This window comes from Medicago truncatula, chromosome 8 (assembly GCF_003473485.1).
Source record: "Medicago truncatula cultivar Jemalong A17 chromosome 8, MtrunA17r5.0-ANR, whole genome shotgun sequence".
In the NCBI taxonomy this organism is placed as follows: Eukaryota; Viridiplantae; Streptophyta; class Magnoliopsida; order Fabales; family Fabaceae; genus Medicago; species Medicago truncatula.
Genome location: NC_053049.1, coordinates 1,186,001 through 1,207,171, shown reverse-complemented (window position 1 = coordinate 1,207,171; position 21,171 = coordinate 1,186,001). Strand labels below are relative to the sequence as shown.

Genomic DNA, 21,171 nt, shown 5'->3' with positions numbered 1-21,171 from the left:
GTCTGGCTGCACGATATCCTTACAGAGGGCATCTGAATCAGTTGGATCTGCCAGGTGTTATCATATCCATGTACGCTGAACACCGACATATATGTTCGTTCGAGCGGGTCAACCTTTACTCAGGAAGGCTCAGATACGGTACTTGTAAGGTGATATATCTGTCGGAGCGGGTGCTTCCCAAATTTGGGTTTGTCTAGACCGTCCCATGACGACCTTATCAGAGATTAGCTACCGTTATGGGCACCATCTTGATCATATGCTGACAGGTCAGGACTTGGGGCTTGCAGTTATGACTGGAGTTGAGTCGGTACATGGATACATAAGATGGTTTTATTCCATCTCACATCCACGCCTCATACTTGCGGATGAGGCTGTTCCTATGTCGAAAAGCCAGCCGAGCAGGAGGCCCTTGATGAGGTTGGTGCTGAGTAGGAGGGAGAGTATGGGTACCTAGAGCTGACCGAAAGGTTGTGCCGTATAAGAAACCACGTCTATTCCGTCATGGCTAGTGGTGTAGTGAAGCAAAGGGAGTGAATCAATTATGGCAGAGGTTCATGGAGGACGGGTTTATCACCGTAGGCGTGGTAGGGATGGGGGTGGTAAGGCTTGGAATCATTCGTAATATTTTGAACGTGTTTGATGTTTTGAATTTTATTTTTGAACATTTGGTTTGTTTTGTAACCTTTGGATAACTTCAGTTTTAAATTTTATGTTTGAAAATTGTGTTGTTTCTTCTCGTTTTTATTTAAGTATTTATTTTATATGATGACAAGTTCATGTTTATATCATTTTTTTTAAAAAACAATTTCTTACCATATATATCATGTTTATATCATTTGAAAACAATTTCTTACCATATATATATATGTCTCAGCCAAAAAACAGAGCTTGTGTCCTATAATTTGTAACCAAGTAAAAATGTCATTCCAAAAAGAAGTAGATGTGACATGTATTTTTTTTTTTTTAGGGAATGATGTGACATGTATTGTTTTACATTATTTGATCATGTATAATAAAATCACTTGACCCAAAAAAAAAAAAATCAATGATAATCAACAAAAGCCGTATTCTCATGATGCCAAAATAAAAACGTATTTTCACAAAAGTCAATGAAGTTAATGACTCTAGCTTTGTTTAATGATCATGTACTAATAATTCTAGTAAATATGACAGTCTCATATCATCTCTTTTTAAAAGAAAATGTTTCAATCACGATACTCAATTTATTTTAAATAAAAGAAGACATTAGTTTTTGATAGATGAAAGCGAATGCTACTCCAACTTTGCAAAATGTTGTACATTGACTCAAAAATGAAGGTTTGGAAAAAACTTACTATCGTGATACGATTTGTGAAGTATGTCATGATTTTGCAATGCCGAGAGCATGTTCTGCAGGGTGTTCAATCGTGACACGATTTGAGAAAATGTGACACAATTTTCAGCTTGCTTGACACGTTTTCAGGATAAGGTTGGTCGTACACCTTGGGTCGTACGCATCAACCATGTCACGGTTTTAGGAAACGTGACACGATTTTGACAGTTGCAGAAGACTATTTAAGTGTTTCAGCTCATTTTTTAGAGATTAGGAGAGAAAAAATACTTGGAAAATCAAAGGATGTAACTTTAGGGTTGAGGGTTTTTGATTAGAGTTCTCTTGAGTTGGGAAATATTGTAAACACCTTGGGTGAGTGAAAATCATTGAATGTCTTGTTCATTTGTGAGATTGGGAAAATGTGTAGAAATTAGGGTTGTTCTTTGTGAGTTTATTGAAGCTAATTTCTTGTAACCCATATGTATCTCTTTGAAAGAACTCATTGATAGTGGATTGAAGAGTTCAATCTCTCCCCCAGAGTAGGTCAAGTTAGACCGAACTAGGTCAACAATCTTTGGTGTGTTTGTTTCTCTTCTCTCTTTATCTTTTGCTTGTGATTTTGAGATTTTCACTTTGATTACTAGATTAGATCTAGGTGTTATTATTATTGTTGTTGTTTGTGTTTACTTTGATATTGGTTACTACTTTCCTTTGCTCCACAGATTATTGTTTGTATTTGTGTGATTTTGAATCCGAATTCACAACACAAAATAATTTGATAAAGAATAAATATGCAGCATTGTTCTACATTGCTATAGAGAAGATGGACCATGATGATAATCAACAATTCGGCCAGGAGGTTGATTAAGTCTGACCAATGATTATTCCGATTAGATTCGTACTAGGATTTTCTTAATCGATGGATGGGAAAAAGTGAATTAAAAGATCCCTATGTTATCTAAATTGAATATTCCACTAAAATAAACCAAAAGCCAAGATAAATAAAAATATGAATTTAACTAAGAAGTATGAGGCACGCGTAGAAAGCCATTGGTGATCCATCAGCTTAAAATATAGATATGAAAAGCTTATTCAGTTTCTAACTGACAAACCTGAATAGCTTTACTTTCTGATAACCTTTTCTGATACTGATTCAATTTATACTATATGTTATCATGAATGCCAGCATATATAAGATTGAAAGGAAACCCTAAATTTAAAGCAGTTTCATGCCTTCACTAATCTGGTCCTTAGAGAAATTAACATAACAATGATCAGAAACAAAGTGATTACTAATTATGAATTTTCAAATTACATCTAGAGGACTTCAAAAATTTGATTAGTTTTAACATTGAGAAACCAAATAGTAACACACTGACTTCACAATCACAAGGAAATTGTTGCATAGTTGAAATAGTGATGAAGCAATTCAAAATTTAAAAATGCTTACTCTACCAAAACAGATATTGTAGAGCGATCGGCATAAAATGAGATTACCGATTAAGTAGATAGCTCAAGCACTCATAGAAGTGGAACTTTCTAAAAGATTTACGTCATTCTAATATTTGAAATCATGCACCGTGTTCAGCACAATATAGCATTAGCATGATAATTATAATCTGTAAAACTCAAAATTTATTTTTCATATCAGATTTCTAATCCTGAACAAGATTTGCTAATATTAAGAAGAGTTTTGTCCATAAGTAAGGTTACTCATTAAAATCTATCTAAAACTAAACAAATAAAAAATAATTATGCAATAATTTCCCTGTGATTGCCAGCATCTCTAAGAATTTCTTTTTTTCTCTCTTCCCAAGAACAATTTAATCTGCGTGCAAATTCTTCGACTTCCCTGTCAATTCTTTCCTGTAAGGCCTGATCAATCTCATCATCAAACTCAACCACAAGATCATCTTCTTCCTTCAAAGAAGAATTCTTCTGTTGATCTTTTTTCTTTCTTCTGTTCTTCTTATTCTTGCATGTTTTCTTCCTCTTGGTTTCTCCATCATTCGATCCATTAATAAAAGACAATAGCTCATCAACTGAACGTCCATCCACTACATCTTCGTCTTCAACTTCAACATTCTTTGTTACCCTTTTGAGCTCTATAAGTTGTTCTCTCTTCTTTGCATACAAGCTGTTCAAAAGCCTGATACTTGGGTCGCAAGTTAGGTTTAACATCAGCTCCAACTTCTCTTCCTCCATAAGATCATCAGGCAAATGAAATATGTCGCGTATCTCCTCAGATGATTTTCCTTCAATTATTCTAGTTATTGCATGACATGTGAGATCATACAATGGATTTAACTGAAGGTATTTTGCAGCAGACGTCAACTCACATAACCTAGGGGCGTCTATCCTAACGAATTTCTCATCATAAGACTTTCGTTCTTTGTTTGAGCGTCCTTTCACGTGATGAAATCGACAATAATCAAGAATTAAGGTTAAGATTGCAGGAGTGACTTGTTGAGGAAGACATATTGGAGAAGTCTTGGAAGATCCTTGTTGAGGAAGTAATATTAACTCTTGACATATAAAAGGACAAAACATTGCAATCTCTTGTTCCACCTGTTGGATTGAACCATCATAGGTTTGAAGCCACACACAAGGATTCATCATCTCAGTTTTTGACATCTCAGAAGAACAATATTTGACTCGATGAACAAAAATATTTGGGATGTGTTGTGTTGTGTTGTGATGTGTGTGTTTAGACCTGTATTTATAGTGATAAAAATCGTTTGAATTTTTAAGAATAAGATTTGTTTCCTAAAACAAAGAAGATTTGTTTTCTTTTTAACTCGGATAAGATTTGTTTCTTTTTTTACGGGTGATTTGTTATTTTTTGGTATAACTAAAATATCTTACTTTTATTTTTTTTCATCTTTTAAAAATGAATAATAAAATTAGTTCTAGCTTTTTTTTCCCAATTTTGAGTATTCTTTTTTTGAGGGGGTAATCTTATTATTATTTATTTTTATATCACATTTTTAATAAACTTAATGGGTAATCGTTGCTATTTAATTGTGATATGATGCCCTTAAAACGTGATTACGTGCGAAGCTTCAGTAACTTGAGAAGAAAAGGAAAATAAGGGTATGCCCAAGAGTTAAGATATTTTTGGTCAATTAGTCTAGTGGGATAAGTGTAGTGTTCGGGGTTTGAACCTCGACCCCTACATATAATATACAGTATCTCTACCAACTGAGTTAAGCTCACGAGAATAACTCAAGAGTTAAGCTATAAAAATCCTATCTCTAAATCTTACAAGTGGGATGTCCGGGGTTCGAACCCCGACCCTTCACATAATATGCAGTATCCATATCAATTGAGCTAAGCTCACGGAAATAACTCAAGAGTTAAGCTATAAAAATCCTAACTCTAAATCTTCCAACAAAAAAAATATTTTTATTAGATTCTATAAACAAAAATAGTCCCATATATCGTAAAAAATATAGTTACTACATATTAAAATTTAGGGTCTTGCTAACGAGTGCTCTCAGAACAATGGTTAGAGAATCTTCAAATAGAAATTTTATCTTGGAAATATAAGATGTTACTTTTGATAAACAATGATTACACAACTTTTTTATGAAAACTTACTTATTTTAGATGCTTAACCATTGCCTGTGGGGCACTTGGTTAGCATTCTCCTAAAATTTATTTTAGGTATTATTCACTATAGAAAATTATAGGGTCACTCGTAAACAATCAAGGTTGAATAAAGGAAACTTCATTAATTGAAAAGTTACTCACTTGTCTTATGAACGAGGAAACATGAACGTATGGTTCTCTTTCTTTACTATAAATATAATTCAAAATATATAATTGAGTTGTGTTAGGATATGTCGGATATCGATAACAAAGATATGTCGGATGTCCTTTTAGTTTCTATAGATTATTTCTTCAATTTACTAATGAGATTGGATTTAGTAAAAGAGATTAGACTTTCACATTGTAACTGATTAAAGTTTAAATATCAACCGAAAGAGATACATGTTTCGTACCGACACACCTTAACTATAACTACCTTCAATGGAGAGAACTTTTGAAAATGAAAAGAAAAAAAAAATCAATTTTTAATCCTTAAAAAAATAAAATTGTCGACACTTTGGTCCTTGTCATCATGGCTACGAAAGTTCATGTAGCACATCGCCCCTTTTTTTTAAGACGGAATGAATAATCTAAATTACACAAATTAATTGAATTGTCGCCGTACTTAAGAGCACTTGGATTGAATTATATCGGATATTTTCCCTCTTAATTAGGTCTTGGATTCAAATCGAGTCTTAAAATGCAACATTATTAAATCTCTTGAAAGAGAACTTTGTCGTTCATTATAATTAGTCTCTGCAACTACGCACCAAGAATACCTGGTTCATTCTAAAAAAGAAATTTGCATGTTAGCAGTCCAAAGACAAACACCGAAGATACCCCCATACACCTTAAAACTGTATATGATGATCTGCAGAGTTTTATTTTTTGGACAAATGATCTAAAAGTCGATGGGAATTAAGGACCTAAAAGAAATTTGAAAAAAATATTTCGGTACTAAAAGTCGATGAAATCTTTTACTATTTATAACTAAAAATCGAAGTTGGTAATTTTATACGGATTAAAATATATTCAACTATTAATTTTTATTGATTTTAGTTTAGCAGTTTTTCTATGAAAAAATTCATTTATCCTTCAAAATAATTTGATACAGAAACAAGTAAGCAGCACCGGTTATATTACTCAAACAAATATGACTCCTTCAGAAACAAATGAGCAAGATTCAGTCACCTCAAAACTCCGCTGAAATACAATACTGCAAGCTGCATTTACCCGTTAATGAACCATGAACCGCGGTCCGCGGGGGAAACCACGCAAAAGTGACACACCACAATTCATTAAAAATTTAACACCCAACAATTTTACATTTAAGACTCCGGTAATCATGTCTGTCAACAATATCATCCTCAATTTGACTAAGAACTTATCTACTGCGTCTCAAACCTTGCTGACTTCACCATTTAGCGTTCAGGAGCCTCCCAACACCATTCTAATGGAAGCACAAGCAACAAATCATTCCTTTGGAAGAAATCACCTCCTTGGGAATTGTTATTTTTCAGTTTGCGATGATTACAATCTTATCCATACACACTGTAAGTCTGTGAGGCTTTTTAAGCTCACATTAGTGTTAGAAGTTTTGACTCAGTCTTGCTGAAATGTTATTGCATGCTGAATGGCAGGCACGGAAATTATAATAGAAGCACATCGTCCATGCACAAAGGCCTTCAAAGCTAAACTCTAGGAGACTGACAGGTTTCTTTAGACTGATATCTATTGTGAAAGTAGTTTGTATGAGGGTAAATCTTCAAGACGAGAAACTTCTTGAAGAAGCTCTTTTTCTAGCTCTTGACGTGTAGATTTCATCACTGTCTGCCAGAACATTAATAGTTATATTAGCAACGACAATCACTAGAAATCTAAAGCTAAGAAGTAAAGGTCATCTCATCTGCTAAGAAACAAGATCATGATTACCTCCAAGACAATCTCTCATCTCTCTATTTTAATGATGATAAATGTCGGTTCTCCATTAAAATGTTTGTGGTTCCTATTCATGACACTTTTATTTGATTGTTTCCTATTCATGAAAAAGATTACAATTTAGTTCCTATAAGTTCAAGTATTTTTACTGTTGTCCTTATCCTTGCATTTATTGCCATTTAACAGAGATTGACAAGAAATCATATGTATATGAACAAAATTAAAATAATTCTTATCTTAGTTATAAGGAATAAAAGTATAAGGATTCCTTGTTTGTTAAAATATTTTCTGTATCGAGTAATGACTACAAAAATGACATGATATTTTCACTTTGGTTAAGTTTTCAAAGATTTGTATAGGAATTAGGAACTATTTACATTACATAAATATTTGAAAACAAACAATTAAGAGAAAGAATGTGTTACATTCATCATAGTCTGTGTCATACACTCATTTTTGCACTTGAAAAAAATAGACAGTACTTTCTGAAATCAAATGTCTTAAATGAGTTTAAGGACCGAATTTACAACTTGCAACTAGGAAATTAGGAAATAAATTGCAAATTGTTTCGTATATCAATGTATATGGACCAAAAATATATTTTTCACCTTATTTCTCCCCTAATGACCGGAGTTTAATAAATACATTTTAAAAAGAGAACCACCGTGACAGTCGGGTACTAAAATGCCACGCAGAGTACTTTACTTCTGACCTAAATTTTTTAAAACCTCTTTAGTCTTCAAATATACCTTCCCTCCATATCAAGAGATTATGTCTTTCTAGTTTCAGTTTCTGCGTGCTTTCTCCTTTCGGCCCTTTTTAACAAACTTATTTGAGTTTAAAGGGAATGTACCATAAACGTAAATCAAATTTACACTTACAAGTTAAATTCAATAAGTGACCACTATTTTGTCACGTCAGTCGTCAGATCATCAGTTTCAAGATGCAGTTATAAGAGGGTGTTGAGGTGGCAAAATAGTGAATTCTCATTGGATGTAATGTAAAATTGATTTACACTGACAGTGCATTTACTTTAAACTCGACTTATATATCCTTTGTTAAATTTGGTTGAGCCATACTATTTTCCCTATTTCTACGAGCTGTGATTAAGGATACTTACATTGAAATCCATGTATGAGGCACGCATAGAAAGCCATTGGTGATCCATCAGCTTGAAAGCTATGCAGTAGAGAAGATCAAAAGCTGATTCATTTTCTGCCAGACAAACATGAATAGATTTAGTTATTGAAAGTTGCAAGTAAACTATAATTTTGTAAACACAAGTTTTTCAATATGACAATTTTATTCCTCTTTTGATCCATAAAAAAATCGGGGCTGGAGTTCAGGCTACCTTCAAGAAACTTTAGAAAAGTTGCTCCCACCAGTGTGCGTGGCTTGACTGTAAATGCAAAAGAAATTATTGTTAGAAATATTATAATATTCTTACAAATATTATTAAATAACTGTTGCTGAGACTGATTCAATTTCTGTCATTATTAATGATCCTGGCGTTGATTCGATGGTATTCCTTTCTGTACTGATTTATGCAATAGTAAAATGTCAGCATATGTAACATTGAAAGGTGGCCCTAACTTCAAAACAGTTTCATTATTTCATCTATCTGGTCCTCGGCAAAATTAACATCACAATGATTAGAAACAGAAGGGCTCATGTGTGTGTGTGTATAAAGGCAGTAACACAATTATTAATTTTAGACATGATAGATACTGAGAATAGAGAAATAGAGAAATTATAATAACAGGAAATGTAACAGACCTGCTTCAAGATCAAGCATCTGCACCAGCATGAATGTGATGTTAACACCAGCAACGGCAAACGGGTACTCCCACACGGAACGATCTCCTTCCCGCTTCCATAACAGATCCTGGAAGGATTTCTACAAAGTACAGGGTATAATAAGTTTTAGGATATAGATATGTGAATGGTAACTGATTGGATCTAAGGATCAACAGAAATTAAACCAATACAAAAAACAAAGAAATAAAGATGATCCTTTCCATAGTAAACTTTGATTTCTGGCAACCCGAGTTATTTATTCGTTACAATTTCAAATTAGTGAACAAACCAAAAAATAAGTCTTACCGGGAAATTCCTAGCAAAGAACAGAAAATTCTCCAAAGAAATAAAACCGCCACCCCTGACAAACACATATCAATAAAATCATTAACGGTTTTAATTAAGATGAACACAAGATCTGGCAGTGAAAAAATAAAGATCAGTATCTACCTAAAATCTGTTGATGGATCCTTCCCTTGCCAGCCCATTTCCTTCCACTGCTCCGATATCAAGCCACGAAGTTCTTCTTCAGGAAATGCAACCTTCCATAAAGCCTTAAGGGCCTCCTGTAATATGTACATTAAAGTCTTAAGACATCAATGATTGCACATATAGTAGTAAGCCATGGGAAGAACAAAAACTATGAATACACAGGTTAAAATCTTTGGTGTACATCATAACTGTTGCCACATTGGTTACATAGACTGTAAAATTGTAATAGAAATGATACCTGGTGCTCAACTATAGAACCATCATATGGAACTTCTATTCGTCTCTGTAGCCTCTCCAAGCACTCCTCCTGAGGATTGAAAATTCAACATTATGGGAAAATTTTGAGGCAAAATTAAAAACAGCAATATATAATAGAAAATATAAGTAGAAAGTGTTCCAGAATTTCATACGATAAAAAGGGAGCTCAAGTATATTGGCACCACTAAACTAAAAACTGATTAGCAATGGATAGTCAAGATTCTCTCCAAAAACTGTATTTTCTTGCATCCCCCAAACCATATACACAATATGAAAGACAAACAAGAAAAGGAGCATATAACTAGAAATACATTTAAGAATTATTTTTTGTTATTTGGTAAGAAGACCTAGATTGCAAAATGTTCCTTGTAATCAGTGTAGACGACGTTTGTTGTTTTTAAAAATTTGAAAAATGCTTACTCCAAAATCCATATCACATGCTCTACAAAAAAAACTGTTTTCTTTTAGATTTTGATGGAAGATGCATAGAGCATAATAGTTGCCAGAATTAGAAATACTAAAAACATAAATTAAAAGCTTCTTGATTAATTATAAAAATATTACCTGGGCTAGAGTTAAATCGAAAAAGCTACCCGCATCGCTATCTCTTCTCTGTGCACAGACACAAGACAGACCTCTACCAAGCCATGCTGCTGATCCTGCCACAGCCTCAGCTGCAATAAAACAAAATTGCCCATCAATAAAGGATATTGCATATTATATGCAGGAGCCGGGGTTCGAACCCCGGACACTCCACTTCTCCACAATTAAATTGTGTGAGCTCTAGCCACTAGGCTATTTGACCAAAAAAAAAAAAAAAGACTCTAAGAAATTTTATGCTATAAATTTCATCCCAAGTTGGTTAACAAGCAAGAGTTGTTTCACTTAGTATTTACTTCATCCTTAGCACAGATCGTCTCTGTACTAAGATTTCTCATTTAAAACTGAAACATTCAGCTTATTTGAACCACATTGTCATACGAAACACAGTACTGATCCCTTTTATCATCTTCAAAAGATGAATAACTAGAAGAAAAAGTGTATATTGAATGCATGCGTTTGTCATTTTCTATGGTAGAGATGATCTGGAGGGAAAAAAGGCATAGGAGGGAAAAACTAGAATGGACATCATGCATATAACAATATGGAGAAAGTACATATAAAATGTTTAAAGTGAAACAAGACTGTGTTAGGTACCGAGTTCGAGCCTAAGGCTAATAAAGGTGCTGAGTACGGAATTTAGGGGAGAATTGCTTGTGTGGATGTTAGGGGATAGACAATAACGTATTAGGATACCGGGTTCGACCCTAAACCTTATAAAGGTGCTGAGTAGCAAAGTTAAGGGAGAATTGCTTATGTGGATGTTAGAAGGGGTAGGCGACCGTATATAGGAGAGGGCACATGCATGTTTGGTACAGGGATGGATGCATGTTGGAGAGCTTGTGGGCTTGTGCCCACACAAAGTTTTTAGAAACAATTTTTTTTGGTAGTATAATTGTATCAATAGTTGACATTTTGATCACATGAACCACACTTATCACAAAACATTTCTCTCTTGGCCCACACTTATCATCATATATCTCAAACTATTATTAAAAATTGGATGAGAAAACAAGTCGGGGATGACTAGTTAAATGATTGTTTAGTTATTTATACAGAGAAATGTTTCCATAATATGAATAATCATAGAGGACAATTACTAATGCTACAAATTTTTATATGTAGTGCCCCCACTATTCAAAAATCCTGGATCCGTCACTGGTTTGGTATCACAGCAAGCCACCATGATTTTGCTAAAGCTAAAAAGCATATATTTGCTATTGCAGTGGAATACAGTATTACCACATGTTTGACAGAAGCTACAATTCCCAGTTTCTATAAAATCTCGGTAATATGTTCAGTGGGATGCAAGAAAGTGTTCTCCCACCGCCAAACCGAACAGGCCAAAACTGGAGCTTTTTGCAAAATCACAGTGACCCACCCTTATTCTGGTAAACCCACCGTGATAGCCAGCAAGTGTTAGGATACAAGGTTCGAGCCTAAGCTGAATAAAGGTGCTGACTGCTGAGTAGGGAAGTTAAGGGAGAATTGCTTATGTGGATGTTAGTGGGGATAGGCAACCGTATATAGGGAGGAAACATGCATGTTTGGTATCATGGAGGGTTTGTCAAAATCACGACTGATCTAAAATGGGTATGTTTGTTTTCGCGGTGGAATACATCATTACCACACGTTTCACCAAAGCTACAATTCACAACAAACAACAACTAAGTCCTATCCCACTAAGTGGGGTCGGCTACATGAATCAAATTACACACTAAACTATATAATTCACAACTTGTGTAAAATCACGGTAACATTTTCATTGGGACGTGACCGCCAAACCAACCACGCATAAAGTGTAGCTTTTACAAAATCACATAGACCCACCCTGATTCTGGCAAATCCTCCATGATACCGAATATGTGAGCTCTATATGCCATCAGTTTCCATCAATAATACATTTGAGTTTCTGTTATCCTATCAGAAATTGAGCTCTATATGCTAACAATTGACATAATTTTCACATTCATACCAATCAAATTCTAAAAAGGTAACTAGAATCCATAAAAAGCAACAATTGAACAATAATAAATAGCAACTAAATTATTGGTAAAAACAGAGCATGGGTGGAATTTGATGGTAAACGAGATCTACGGTGATAAAAATAGTAAATAAAAAAATGGAAGAAATTAAAAAGAATGTTGACGAACCAATGCAGCTTAGAATATCAGCACCAATCATCGAAATGAAATAGTTGAAGAAATAAAGCATAAAAATAATATATAGTAAAATTTGAGTTTGTGATTAATGTACAGATAGATAGATATATATATATATATATATATATATATATATATATATATAGAGAGAGAGAGAGAGAGAGAGAGAGAGAGAGAGAGAGAGAGAAAGAGAAAGAGAGAGAAAAAGGACGAAGGAAAAAAAAACACAATTAAAAATGGAAAAAAATAGAAAAAGAATAATAAAAATAATTACCAGAATTAGAATTGCAGGTATCGGTGTGAGGATTGGGTCTTCGAACAGCAACGAATGAAGCACCTCTATCATCCATTTATTTTCTTCTTCTGCAACAATATCCACTACTAGTATAACATCATCATCATCATCAAGTAACCGGAACCGGAGATGAATGAATCGGAGAGAAACAGAATCCGGTGAGAGAGAGAGAGAGAGAGAGAAGAGTTAGGGTTAGATTGAGAGATCTGATAGGATTGGAATGGAAAACAGTTACGGTTATAGTTTGCTTGCTGCACAACGGTGATAAAACTCTCTTCTCTCTCTCACTCTTCCTTCTTATAATATGGTGTTGCCGTTTCCATTTTAAACTAACTTAATAACAACTTCTTATAGTAACTCATAACTTCAAAAATATTACGATTGAATTCATTTATTTAAAATTTAAAAGGAATTAATTTTATAAATATGAAATTACTTAAAAAAAAAATATGTTTAATTAATAGTTAAATTTGTTCAAATAGGATGAGATCATCACCAATACTGAGATCTTCATCGTTTAAAACTCCGTACCTAATATGTATCTTTATTGGAGAGAAAAAAATTGAGAGTTTTTTAAGACATAGGGTCTCACTTAAGACATTCATTCTTAAGTGGATCTCAAGCTACTTTTTATTAAAATAATCGGTGTATTGTTGGAATGTAAACGATGAGGAGTTAGTGGTGGAACCGATTTAAATCTTTTATCGTATGGTCTTCATTGGAGTAACTAAATGCTTATTAACTCATTAAGTATTGTTATTAAAAAGTTATAAAAGAGTTATTTTATACGTGGGATCGGTTTAAGAACTCTAAATTAAGAGCCTTCATTGTAGATATTGTTGAGAGTAAAAACAATATTATACCGTTATAAAAACATCTTGAATGGATGATGATTTGCTTGGCTTAATAGCATGTAGTATTTTTAGCTACCTACATTGAAAAATAAAATAAAAGAAGATGAGAAATGTGCACAAACATAGTCTATTTATTATATTTTTTCAACAAGAAGTTTATTTATTATATTAATTTGGGTCTCTTTTTTTAGTTTAAGATTATCTTTGTTTTATAAAATGGTAAGAAATTCAACTCTTAAATAAATAAATGAAAAAAATTATGATTTAAATTTCGATCCATACGTAATAACATAATATTTCTAACAAATGAATTAAACATTTGTCAAAAAAAAAAACTGAATTAAACTTACGAAAATCACTTAAAATTATGTCTCTGAGAAAAAATATTAGCAACCAAATTTTTATTTTCACGTGGCTTTATAAGATCAAGGTCTGCCATCGTAGAAAAATCAATGTAATAATACAGGTTATTTTCTTTTAGCAAAATAGTACAAGTTTTTTTAATGAATAGTGATCGTAAGTCATACGTTTGATTTTGTTTGACTTGTTGTATTTCTTTGTTGACTTGTATATTTACGTTTAGGTCATCTTTTCCTTTTATAAAGAGATACTACTTTACGTTTATTAAACATTGAATGTAGATTCTAACCAAAAAAAACCATTGAATGTTGGCAAAGTAGTATCTCTTAATTTTTAAAATAGACGCAACATTAAAAAGCTATTTGTTCATGTCATCATATTAATTAATAATTCAAAAGGGACGGAATTTTTTATTGAGTCTCTATCCGAAAAACTTACTAGAATATACACATTTATTTCTGCAGCATTCAAGTGTATCCAACAATTATTCAAGCATTAAGCTATGTTTGAAGGTAGTTGGAATCAGATTAATTTGTTTGATCAAATCGTGACCCTAACGTAATGGTGATATGAGAATTTGTAGTCATATAGGATCAACTTATGTAAGAACCTTTTCGGAATCCAGTGTTCCTAACACATCAATTATATATGTCATTAACCCTCAATAAAAGATGCATAGTTAAATCAATAGGCTCGAAAACTCTAAACAAATTAAGCATCGAAGATTCTTAACTTATAATCTAAGGACACAAGTTATTTTCCTTAATAAATTTAAACCTTATTTGAAGTAAAGTTGGTAAAAATATCATTTATAAAGTGGTGAATACAATGGAACCCTTAAAAAAGTTTGATTTGATATGTATTCATTCATCATCATCCAAGTATGTATATTTGTATTAATTTATTTAAATATAAAATCGATATTTGAATGAGTTTTGCTTACAAGATACTCGTACTCTTGCCCAACCTTAATTCAAATATCTAAGAATTCTCCTTAAAAATTTGGCAGAGAATCTAAGAATTCCCTTTTAAATTTGCTTGAAAATAAATGAATAGAGAAATGATAATTGTACAACCATTTTATAACAATTTTTTGACAACTTTCTCTTTCATATTCACATGATATTATCACATTCTTTTTCTTTCTCCATTATTTTTGATCAATAAGAAGAGAGAAAATCAAGATTATCACCAAAATTGTCTCAATGTACAAATATCATTGCTCTAATGAATATTACCAAAAACTATTATGACCTTATAGATAGCGATTTGGGTTTCCTTAAATAGAGCTTAGTATAAAAAATGAGAAAGGTATATATATATTATATATAAAAAGATACAAGCGGTGAAGAAAACTGACAACTGAAAGAGACATACAAATTGTAGGACAAGTAATGATTAAGGTGCAAAAACAAGAATGGTCGAATATGAGCTGATTGCAATGGTAATATTGATTTTTATTCATATTATTTAGTCCAACAGTAGCATCTATCTAGCTTTTCTTCTTTTCTCTAACCTACTGTCCCCACGCCAAGTAGAGAAAAGAAAGAAATAATAAGATCATCTCCTTCTTTCTTTTTTTCTTATAATTCTTTCATCTCAAATTTGTGATTGATTTTCGGATTTGGAATTTTAAGTGTTTGATTTGGATTTTTAAATTTGGATTTTGAATGTTTGTAATTGCGAAGATTATACTGGATTACTGGTTGTGTATTTTGGATTTGGAATTTTTGGAGCTATGAAGTTTATTGGTTGTAATTTTCTCTCTCTTTCTCTCCTTTTTTCATGTGCTTTTTCTGACAGTTTTGCTGCTGGAACATGTTCTTCACATAGAGCAGTTCTCCACCCTGAATTCCACATCATCCATCTCCAATGGTAAAGAAAACAAGAACTTGCTTTTGAGTTATCAAGAACACCGTCTAGAACTAGCATTGGAGTTGCTCTTAGCACTTCATAGAATGGATAAATATATGATAAAGTGTCTCGATAAGGGAATTAAGCTTCACCATCAACTCAATCAACCAATGTAAGGTCAAGAATATTTAGGTTAAGTGTCACTAATCCTTGTTTGAGCCAGTCATTCTTTTGTCAAACCAAACACCCACTTGTACAAATAAGACTATATAAACTTTTTTTTTTGTCAAGAAGGACATATAATCTATATTTAGATCATTTTCATACTCAAAAAGTAAACTTTTTTTTATTTGTGAAAAGAAAAAATTTACCTCTCTCCAAAGGGATGATGTTTCAGCCAAGCGACTTCACTTGTGTACCATTAAAAAGGGAATGCCACTAATATTGATCAATATAACTCTGACGCATAAGAAAATACAACATTTTTTTTCTCACTCTTTCACTTATTTTTATGTTTAAAAAATTGTGTTGTCATGTGTCACACTTGAATTGACCAATATTATGTGATATTATATCACACAAGTGAAATCTCTAACTAAAGCAAGGAAAATCATCAAACTTAAAAAACAATTACATATGTATTTACATTTACTTTCCGAAACATAGGACATTCGGATGCAATGTTTATTTTTTTTTTCACTAGACAAAACTCTTACTATTAATAAAAAGCATTTAGACTAAACACGATCTATCTATTTTTTTTTTTGCATAAGCTAAAATGAGATATATTAAAAATGCGCATGAAACACCCTGCACAAGCTAAACACGATCTATCTATTAATATTAAGTTATAACTTAAGAGGATGTTGATTATGTAACTCTCTTTGAGGACCCTTCAATCTACGTTACACAATTGCAAGAGACATGGCACCTAAAATCAAAGCAAGTACGCAGTCTAAATTGATCACAAACTGACTATGAACACCAAACTTGATGGCTAATATTTCCGTTTTAGTTCATTATATCTGCATAACATAGTAAGATTAGGTCGTCAACATCATTCTCTATTTTCATAAAAGAACTTTTATTATCTTTTTAGGTGTATACAGGACACATTTATAAAATTAGTGATATGAAATTTTCGTAGGTATTTATGGTTATTCAACTTTTTTGGTAAAGTTAGAGACCCAATTCGACTCAAATTTTCGTAGGTATTATGGTTATTCAAAAAATTTTCAAAAAGAAGAACTATGAAATTAGTGGGAAATGGTATATTCATCTAAAAAAAGTCATGTAAAATAGTTCATATTGAGAGTTACTAGTACTTTTCATGAACAAATGAGAAAGCAAATGTGTAGGTATGCAATGATAAAGGGTGTAACCTTTCAAGTTTCATCTAATGTTAGTGAAAACATGCTTTAACACTTTGTCCTAGAATTTTGCTTTTTGAATACTTTCTTATCTTCTGTCGCAAGTGGATGTGTTGGAAAGATAGCTCCCTTAGTGATCACACATGTGAGTTCCACAAACTTCATGACCTTCTTGTTCTAAGTGATAGAATCAATAATTTAACAGATCTTGCATAAATCAATGTTGTTAATCTAGGCATATTGTAATGAGTTATGAATTGGTCTTCTTGGGAAAGAAAAAAGAACCATCCATGTGGAATGAACCTTTCAAATATCATATTGTTTGTTAGAATATTTTAGAAATATTTATGTATCTTTTTTAGTATAATTTTTATCTTTGAAATAAATTAATATCAATAGTTTTATTAGTATATTAAACTTTTGCGAAAGGGTTAGTTTCTCATAATATAGTGAATCGATGTTTGAATGCCGGTTGAAAATGCTCATAATTAATAGTTAAATGTGTCTCGAACAAGATTACTTTTGACCAAGAAAATCCAAAAAAAAAATTGCAAGCATAAGAAATGCTGCATCATGCATGTGGTTGTGCAAATTTGGGTCACATTGAAAACAGCGACCACATATCCACATTCTCAATCACATGGAATGTTGCCAAAAAAAATGGAATTAGGTGGACAGAGACTCATGGAGTGTAATTTCATTAGTGAAAAAGAATCCATAGATAATGTTCATGAAAGATTGAAAGCTATATTTCCTTCTTGTAGATTTTTATTATTGCACATTCTCCCCAAATTAGAGCTATTGTTTAAGGTGAAATTTTAGAGATTTTAAATTTAGTAATAGTTTAGAACTCCAGCATACAGAAATATTCCATAACAACAATATGTAAGTTGCACGTTCACGGTTAACAAAGTTAATGTAATGTTGAGAAGCTACACCATTGAATATCATAATTAAGATAAATTCAAGACTCCCACAATTAGGCAAAGAAAGTGTTGTGGAGGTGACAAAGTAGCAATAGAGACCTTCTATGCTCTAGAAAAATAGATGGACAAATCCTAGGATATCTTCTTTCTCCACTATTGATGGGTACTCAACACACACCAACGTCCCAACAATGACATGTAGGTAGAAAGTGAGAAGCCTCACTTCTTTCATCTTCTCCCAGTAAATCAAATTTATGTTATGCCTTTCCTGACCCCTTTCATCTGACATAACGAATGAATTTTTTTTAAGTGTTTGTGTTGTGCTCTTTAGAAAAAATAGAATGCAATGATACTGAGTTGAATGAAAGGGGAAAGTGATAGAATGAAAGATGAGATGTCTATATATATATAGATGAAAAATGACTAGATTCCAACTTATTGACTTTTATTGTTGAATGAGACTCATCATTGTTATGTTCCTCAGCTCCTTTTGCTTGAGGATCTTCTTGAGGATCTTGATTCCGGTTTCGTTGCGCTTGGTTTTGAAGCTTGTTGTGATACCACTTATCAAGAAAAGTGTATCCCTCACCAATTTTAATAGGTATAAAACATACTCTCTCAATTGTTGTAGCTGCGATTATGTACAGTTGGTTCCAGCAGGTTTCTTGAAGTGTGAAGAGAAAAAGAACTCCAGCATACAGAAATATTCCATAACAACAATATGTAAGTTGCACGTTCACTGTTAACAAAGATAATGTAATGTTGAGAAGCTACACCATTGAATATCATAACCAAGATAAACTCAAGACTCCCACAACTAGGCAAAGAAAGTGTTGTGGAGGTGATGAAGTAGCAATAGAGACCTTCTATGCCGTAGAAAAATAGATGGACAAATCCTAGGATATCATCTTTCACCAATTCTTTCTCCACTATTGATGGGTACTCAACACACACCAACGTCCCAGCAATGACATGTAGGTAGAAAGTGAGAAGCCTCATTTAACACCCCGTTTTACCAACATAAAAATTTCATAAAAATAATCAGAGTATTCATATAAACGAAATGTCACATTCTTTTCTTAAAATCATAAACTGAATAAATAACTATTTATCCTTTAAAATTCAATAACAAAATCTTTAGTACTTCGCAGCGGAATTTATTCAATAACTAAAACAGTCTTTGGCATGAAGGCCTCTTCATAAATGTCTCATAAAAATCCAATCTAAAACATAGTCATAAATCTTCAAAAACAATACGTAAGGAATAGAAAAGCAATAACAAAGTTCTCATCCCGTTACGTATCAGAGCACCTAAGACACACGAGAGAGAAAGCTCACACGACATCAACTATTCTTGGTTACCTGCAAGTTACTCATACGAAGAGCAACATATCCAAACCGAAGGGGTGAGATTTCACAAAACAATAATATCAAGCATATAATTCATTAATTATATTTAACAACATAAATAATTTCATCTATTAGTAATAATAATTCCTCATGTAATAATTCAACCAACTCCTAATCATCATTAACTTCATGTTCAACACGTTATAAACATCATCATTCAGCACATAATAACCAAATCATAACCAACATAATAACACAACTTAATCATCACTTAATGATAATAATCATATATAATATAACATAATAATCACTTAATAATAATAATCATATACAACACAACATAATCATCACTTAATAATAATATAAACAACACATATTCATCATCTTATAATAATACAACAACACATATTCATCATCTTATAATAATATAGCAACAACAAATTCATCATCTCATCATAATATAACAACACATATTCATCATCTTATAATAATATAACAACAACATATTCATCATTTCATCATAATATAACAACACATATTTATCATCTCATAATAACTTAAACAACAACGATTAATAAATATTAATACTTCACTTAGTTCTTTATTAACAACTCATTGACAAATGACAACTTAACGACAACGACAACGCAACTCCAACTTCTTAATCATGCATGTGGTACCAACCAGGGCATCAAGCCCCCAACATATTGAGCGTAAATAAGCTCACAGATCATCAAGCCCTCTCTCCCTTCACATATTATGTATAAATATACATTACAGAGCATCAAGCCCTCACCCGACGTAAATGAATATGCAATGTACTTAACATCTTAACAACTTAACAACTTAGACATCTCTTATGACTCCAATAATTTGGATCAACATCTTACAACTTAAACCAACATTAGCATCTTAATGATATTAATACATCACATCAGCAAGGCAACACCATCAAATAATTTACAGCAAGTCAACATCAACAATAATCATCTAATACAACCATTACAACTTCATATCAACATCGTTCACAATATATAAATATTCTCACATTAATCATCAAAGTAAATCATATATTCTCCACATAAGGCATATGAACATTTCACATAACCGACAACAGCAACATAGGCAGCACTTAAACACCTCAAGATATAACAACATCAAATAATAATCAACATCTCAAAACATCGTATATACATATATATATAACACTTCATCAATCATGGACAATATCGTATTCACAACATATACATACATATACCAATTCATCAATCATAAACAAAAGCATACTCATAAACATATACATTCATATAACACTTCATCAATCATAAACAATATCGTATTTACAAACATGTACATACATATACTAATTCATCAATCATATTCAATTATTCACTGTGACCTACGTGCAGTAATTTGACCATAACTCAAGTTTTATAAATCGTTTTGACGTCAGACCAACGACATTAGAAAGATAACATTCATACCTACAACTTTCGTTTTTACACTTAAGACCAATTCTGTACCAATCAATACCAGATTTCATTTCAAATTCGGGGCAAAGATGAAAAGAAAAATCAGAAAAAGCAACCTATATTATTCAATTTTACTTTCATTCAAAATCATCACAATCATCACTCTTAACCCTAATTCTCAAATTCTCAAAAACTAAACCTACAACATGTTAAATACAATTTTCAGAATCATAGACTCAAGATTATTGAATGTTAGTCCCACCCTTACCTTAACAATGAAAATTGCAGCTCTCTAGGTGCTTCTCCCTTCTCTTGGCTTTTTCTCCCTTTTCTCCAAAATTGATCGTACGTTATGTTTTTTCTAAACTAAGTCTCTCCTATTTATAAAAATCTTTAACCTACTTTTTTTTCTCTTATATCCAAATCTTAATATTCTATTCAAATATATATATATATATATATATATATATATATATATATATATATATATAATATTTCTATAACAAATATATCTCTATAACATATATATATTTCCACACT

The 21,171-nt window shown here is 32.2% G+C and overlaps 2 protein-coding genes across 6 annotated transcripts; both read right to left on the bottom strand.

Moving 5' to 3' along the window:
- Window positions 1–3,064: 3,064 nt before the first annotated feature.
- On the bottom strand, window positions 3,065–3,928 carry LOC25500080 (SKP1-like protein 20). Its single transcript, XM_013588407.3, has one exon. The coding sequence runs from the start codon at window positions 3,926–3,928 to the stop codon at window positions 3,065–3,067; it is 864 nt and encodes a 287-aa protein (XP_013443861.2).
- A 2,112-nt stretch (window positions 3,929–6,040) lies between these two features.
- LOC25500079 (ELMO domain-containing protein B) lies at window positions 6,041–12,765 on the bottom strand. 5 transcript variants are annotated; one of them, XR_003008025.2, is made up of 10 exons: window positions 12,425–12,765; window positions 9,953–10,062; window positions 9,369–9,437; window positions 9,089–9,204; window positions 8,945–8,999; window positions 8,618–8,738; window positions 8,193–8,240; window positions 7,962–8,056; window positions 6,836–6,938; window positions 6,041–6,733 (listed from the first exon to the last, which is right to left on the bottom strand). XR_003008025.2 is itself a non-coding variant. In XM_013588402.3 (9 exons), exons 1-9 carry the CDS (start codon window positions 12,498–12,500, stop codon window positions 6,635–6,637), a joined length of 789 nt encoding a protein of 262 aa, XP_013443856.1. In that variant the 5' UTR covers window positions 12,501–12,764; the 3' UTR covers window positions 6,041–6,634. The 5 variants fall into 5 exon arrangements, 3 of the variants coding, with proteins under 3 accessions (XP_013443856.1, XP_013443859.1, XP_013443860.1); XR_005643534.1 differs by having other exon boundaries at window positions 6,041–6,729; XM_013588402.3 differs by lacking the exon at window positions 6,836–6,938 and having other exon boundaries at window positions 12,425–12,764.
- Window positions 12,766–21,171: the final 8,406 nt, after the last annotated feature.

Coding starts and splice junctions, on each gene's coding strand:
- LOC25500080 (XM_013588407.3), bottom strand. CDS start 3,928: ATGAATCCTTGTGTGTGGCTTCAAACCTATGATGGTTCAATCCAACAG.
- LOC25500079 (XM_013588402.3), bottom strand. CDS start 12,500: ATGGATGATAGAGGTGCTTCATTCGTTGCTGTTCGAAGACCCAATCCT. Junction 8,241..8,617: donor GATGCTTGATCTTGAAGCAG/GTCTGTTACATT, acceptor TTGCATTTACAG/TCAAGCCACGCACACTGGTG. Junction 6,734..7,961: donor CCTCATACATGGATTTCAAT/GTAAGTATCCTT, acceptor ATGTTCTGGCAG/ACAGTGATGAAATCTACACG.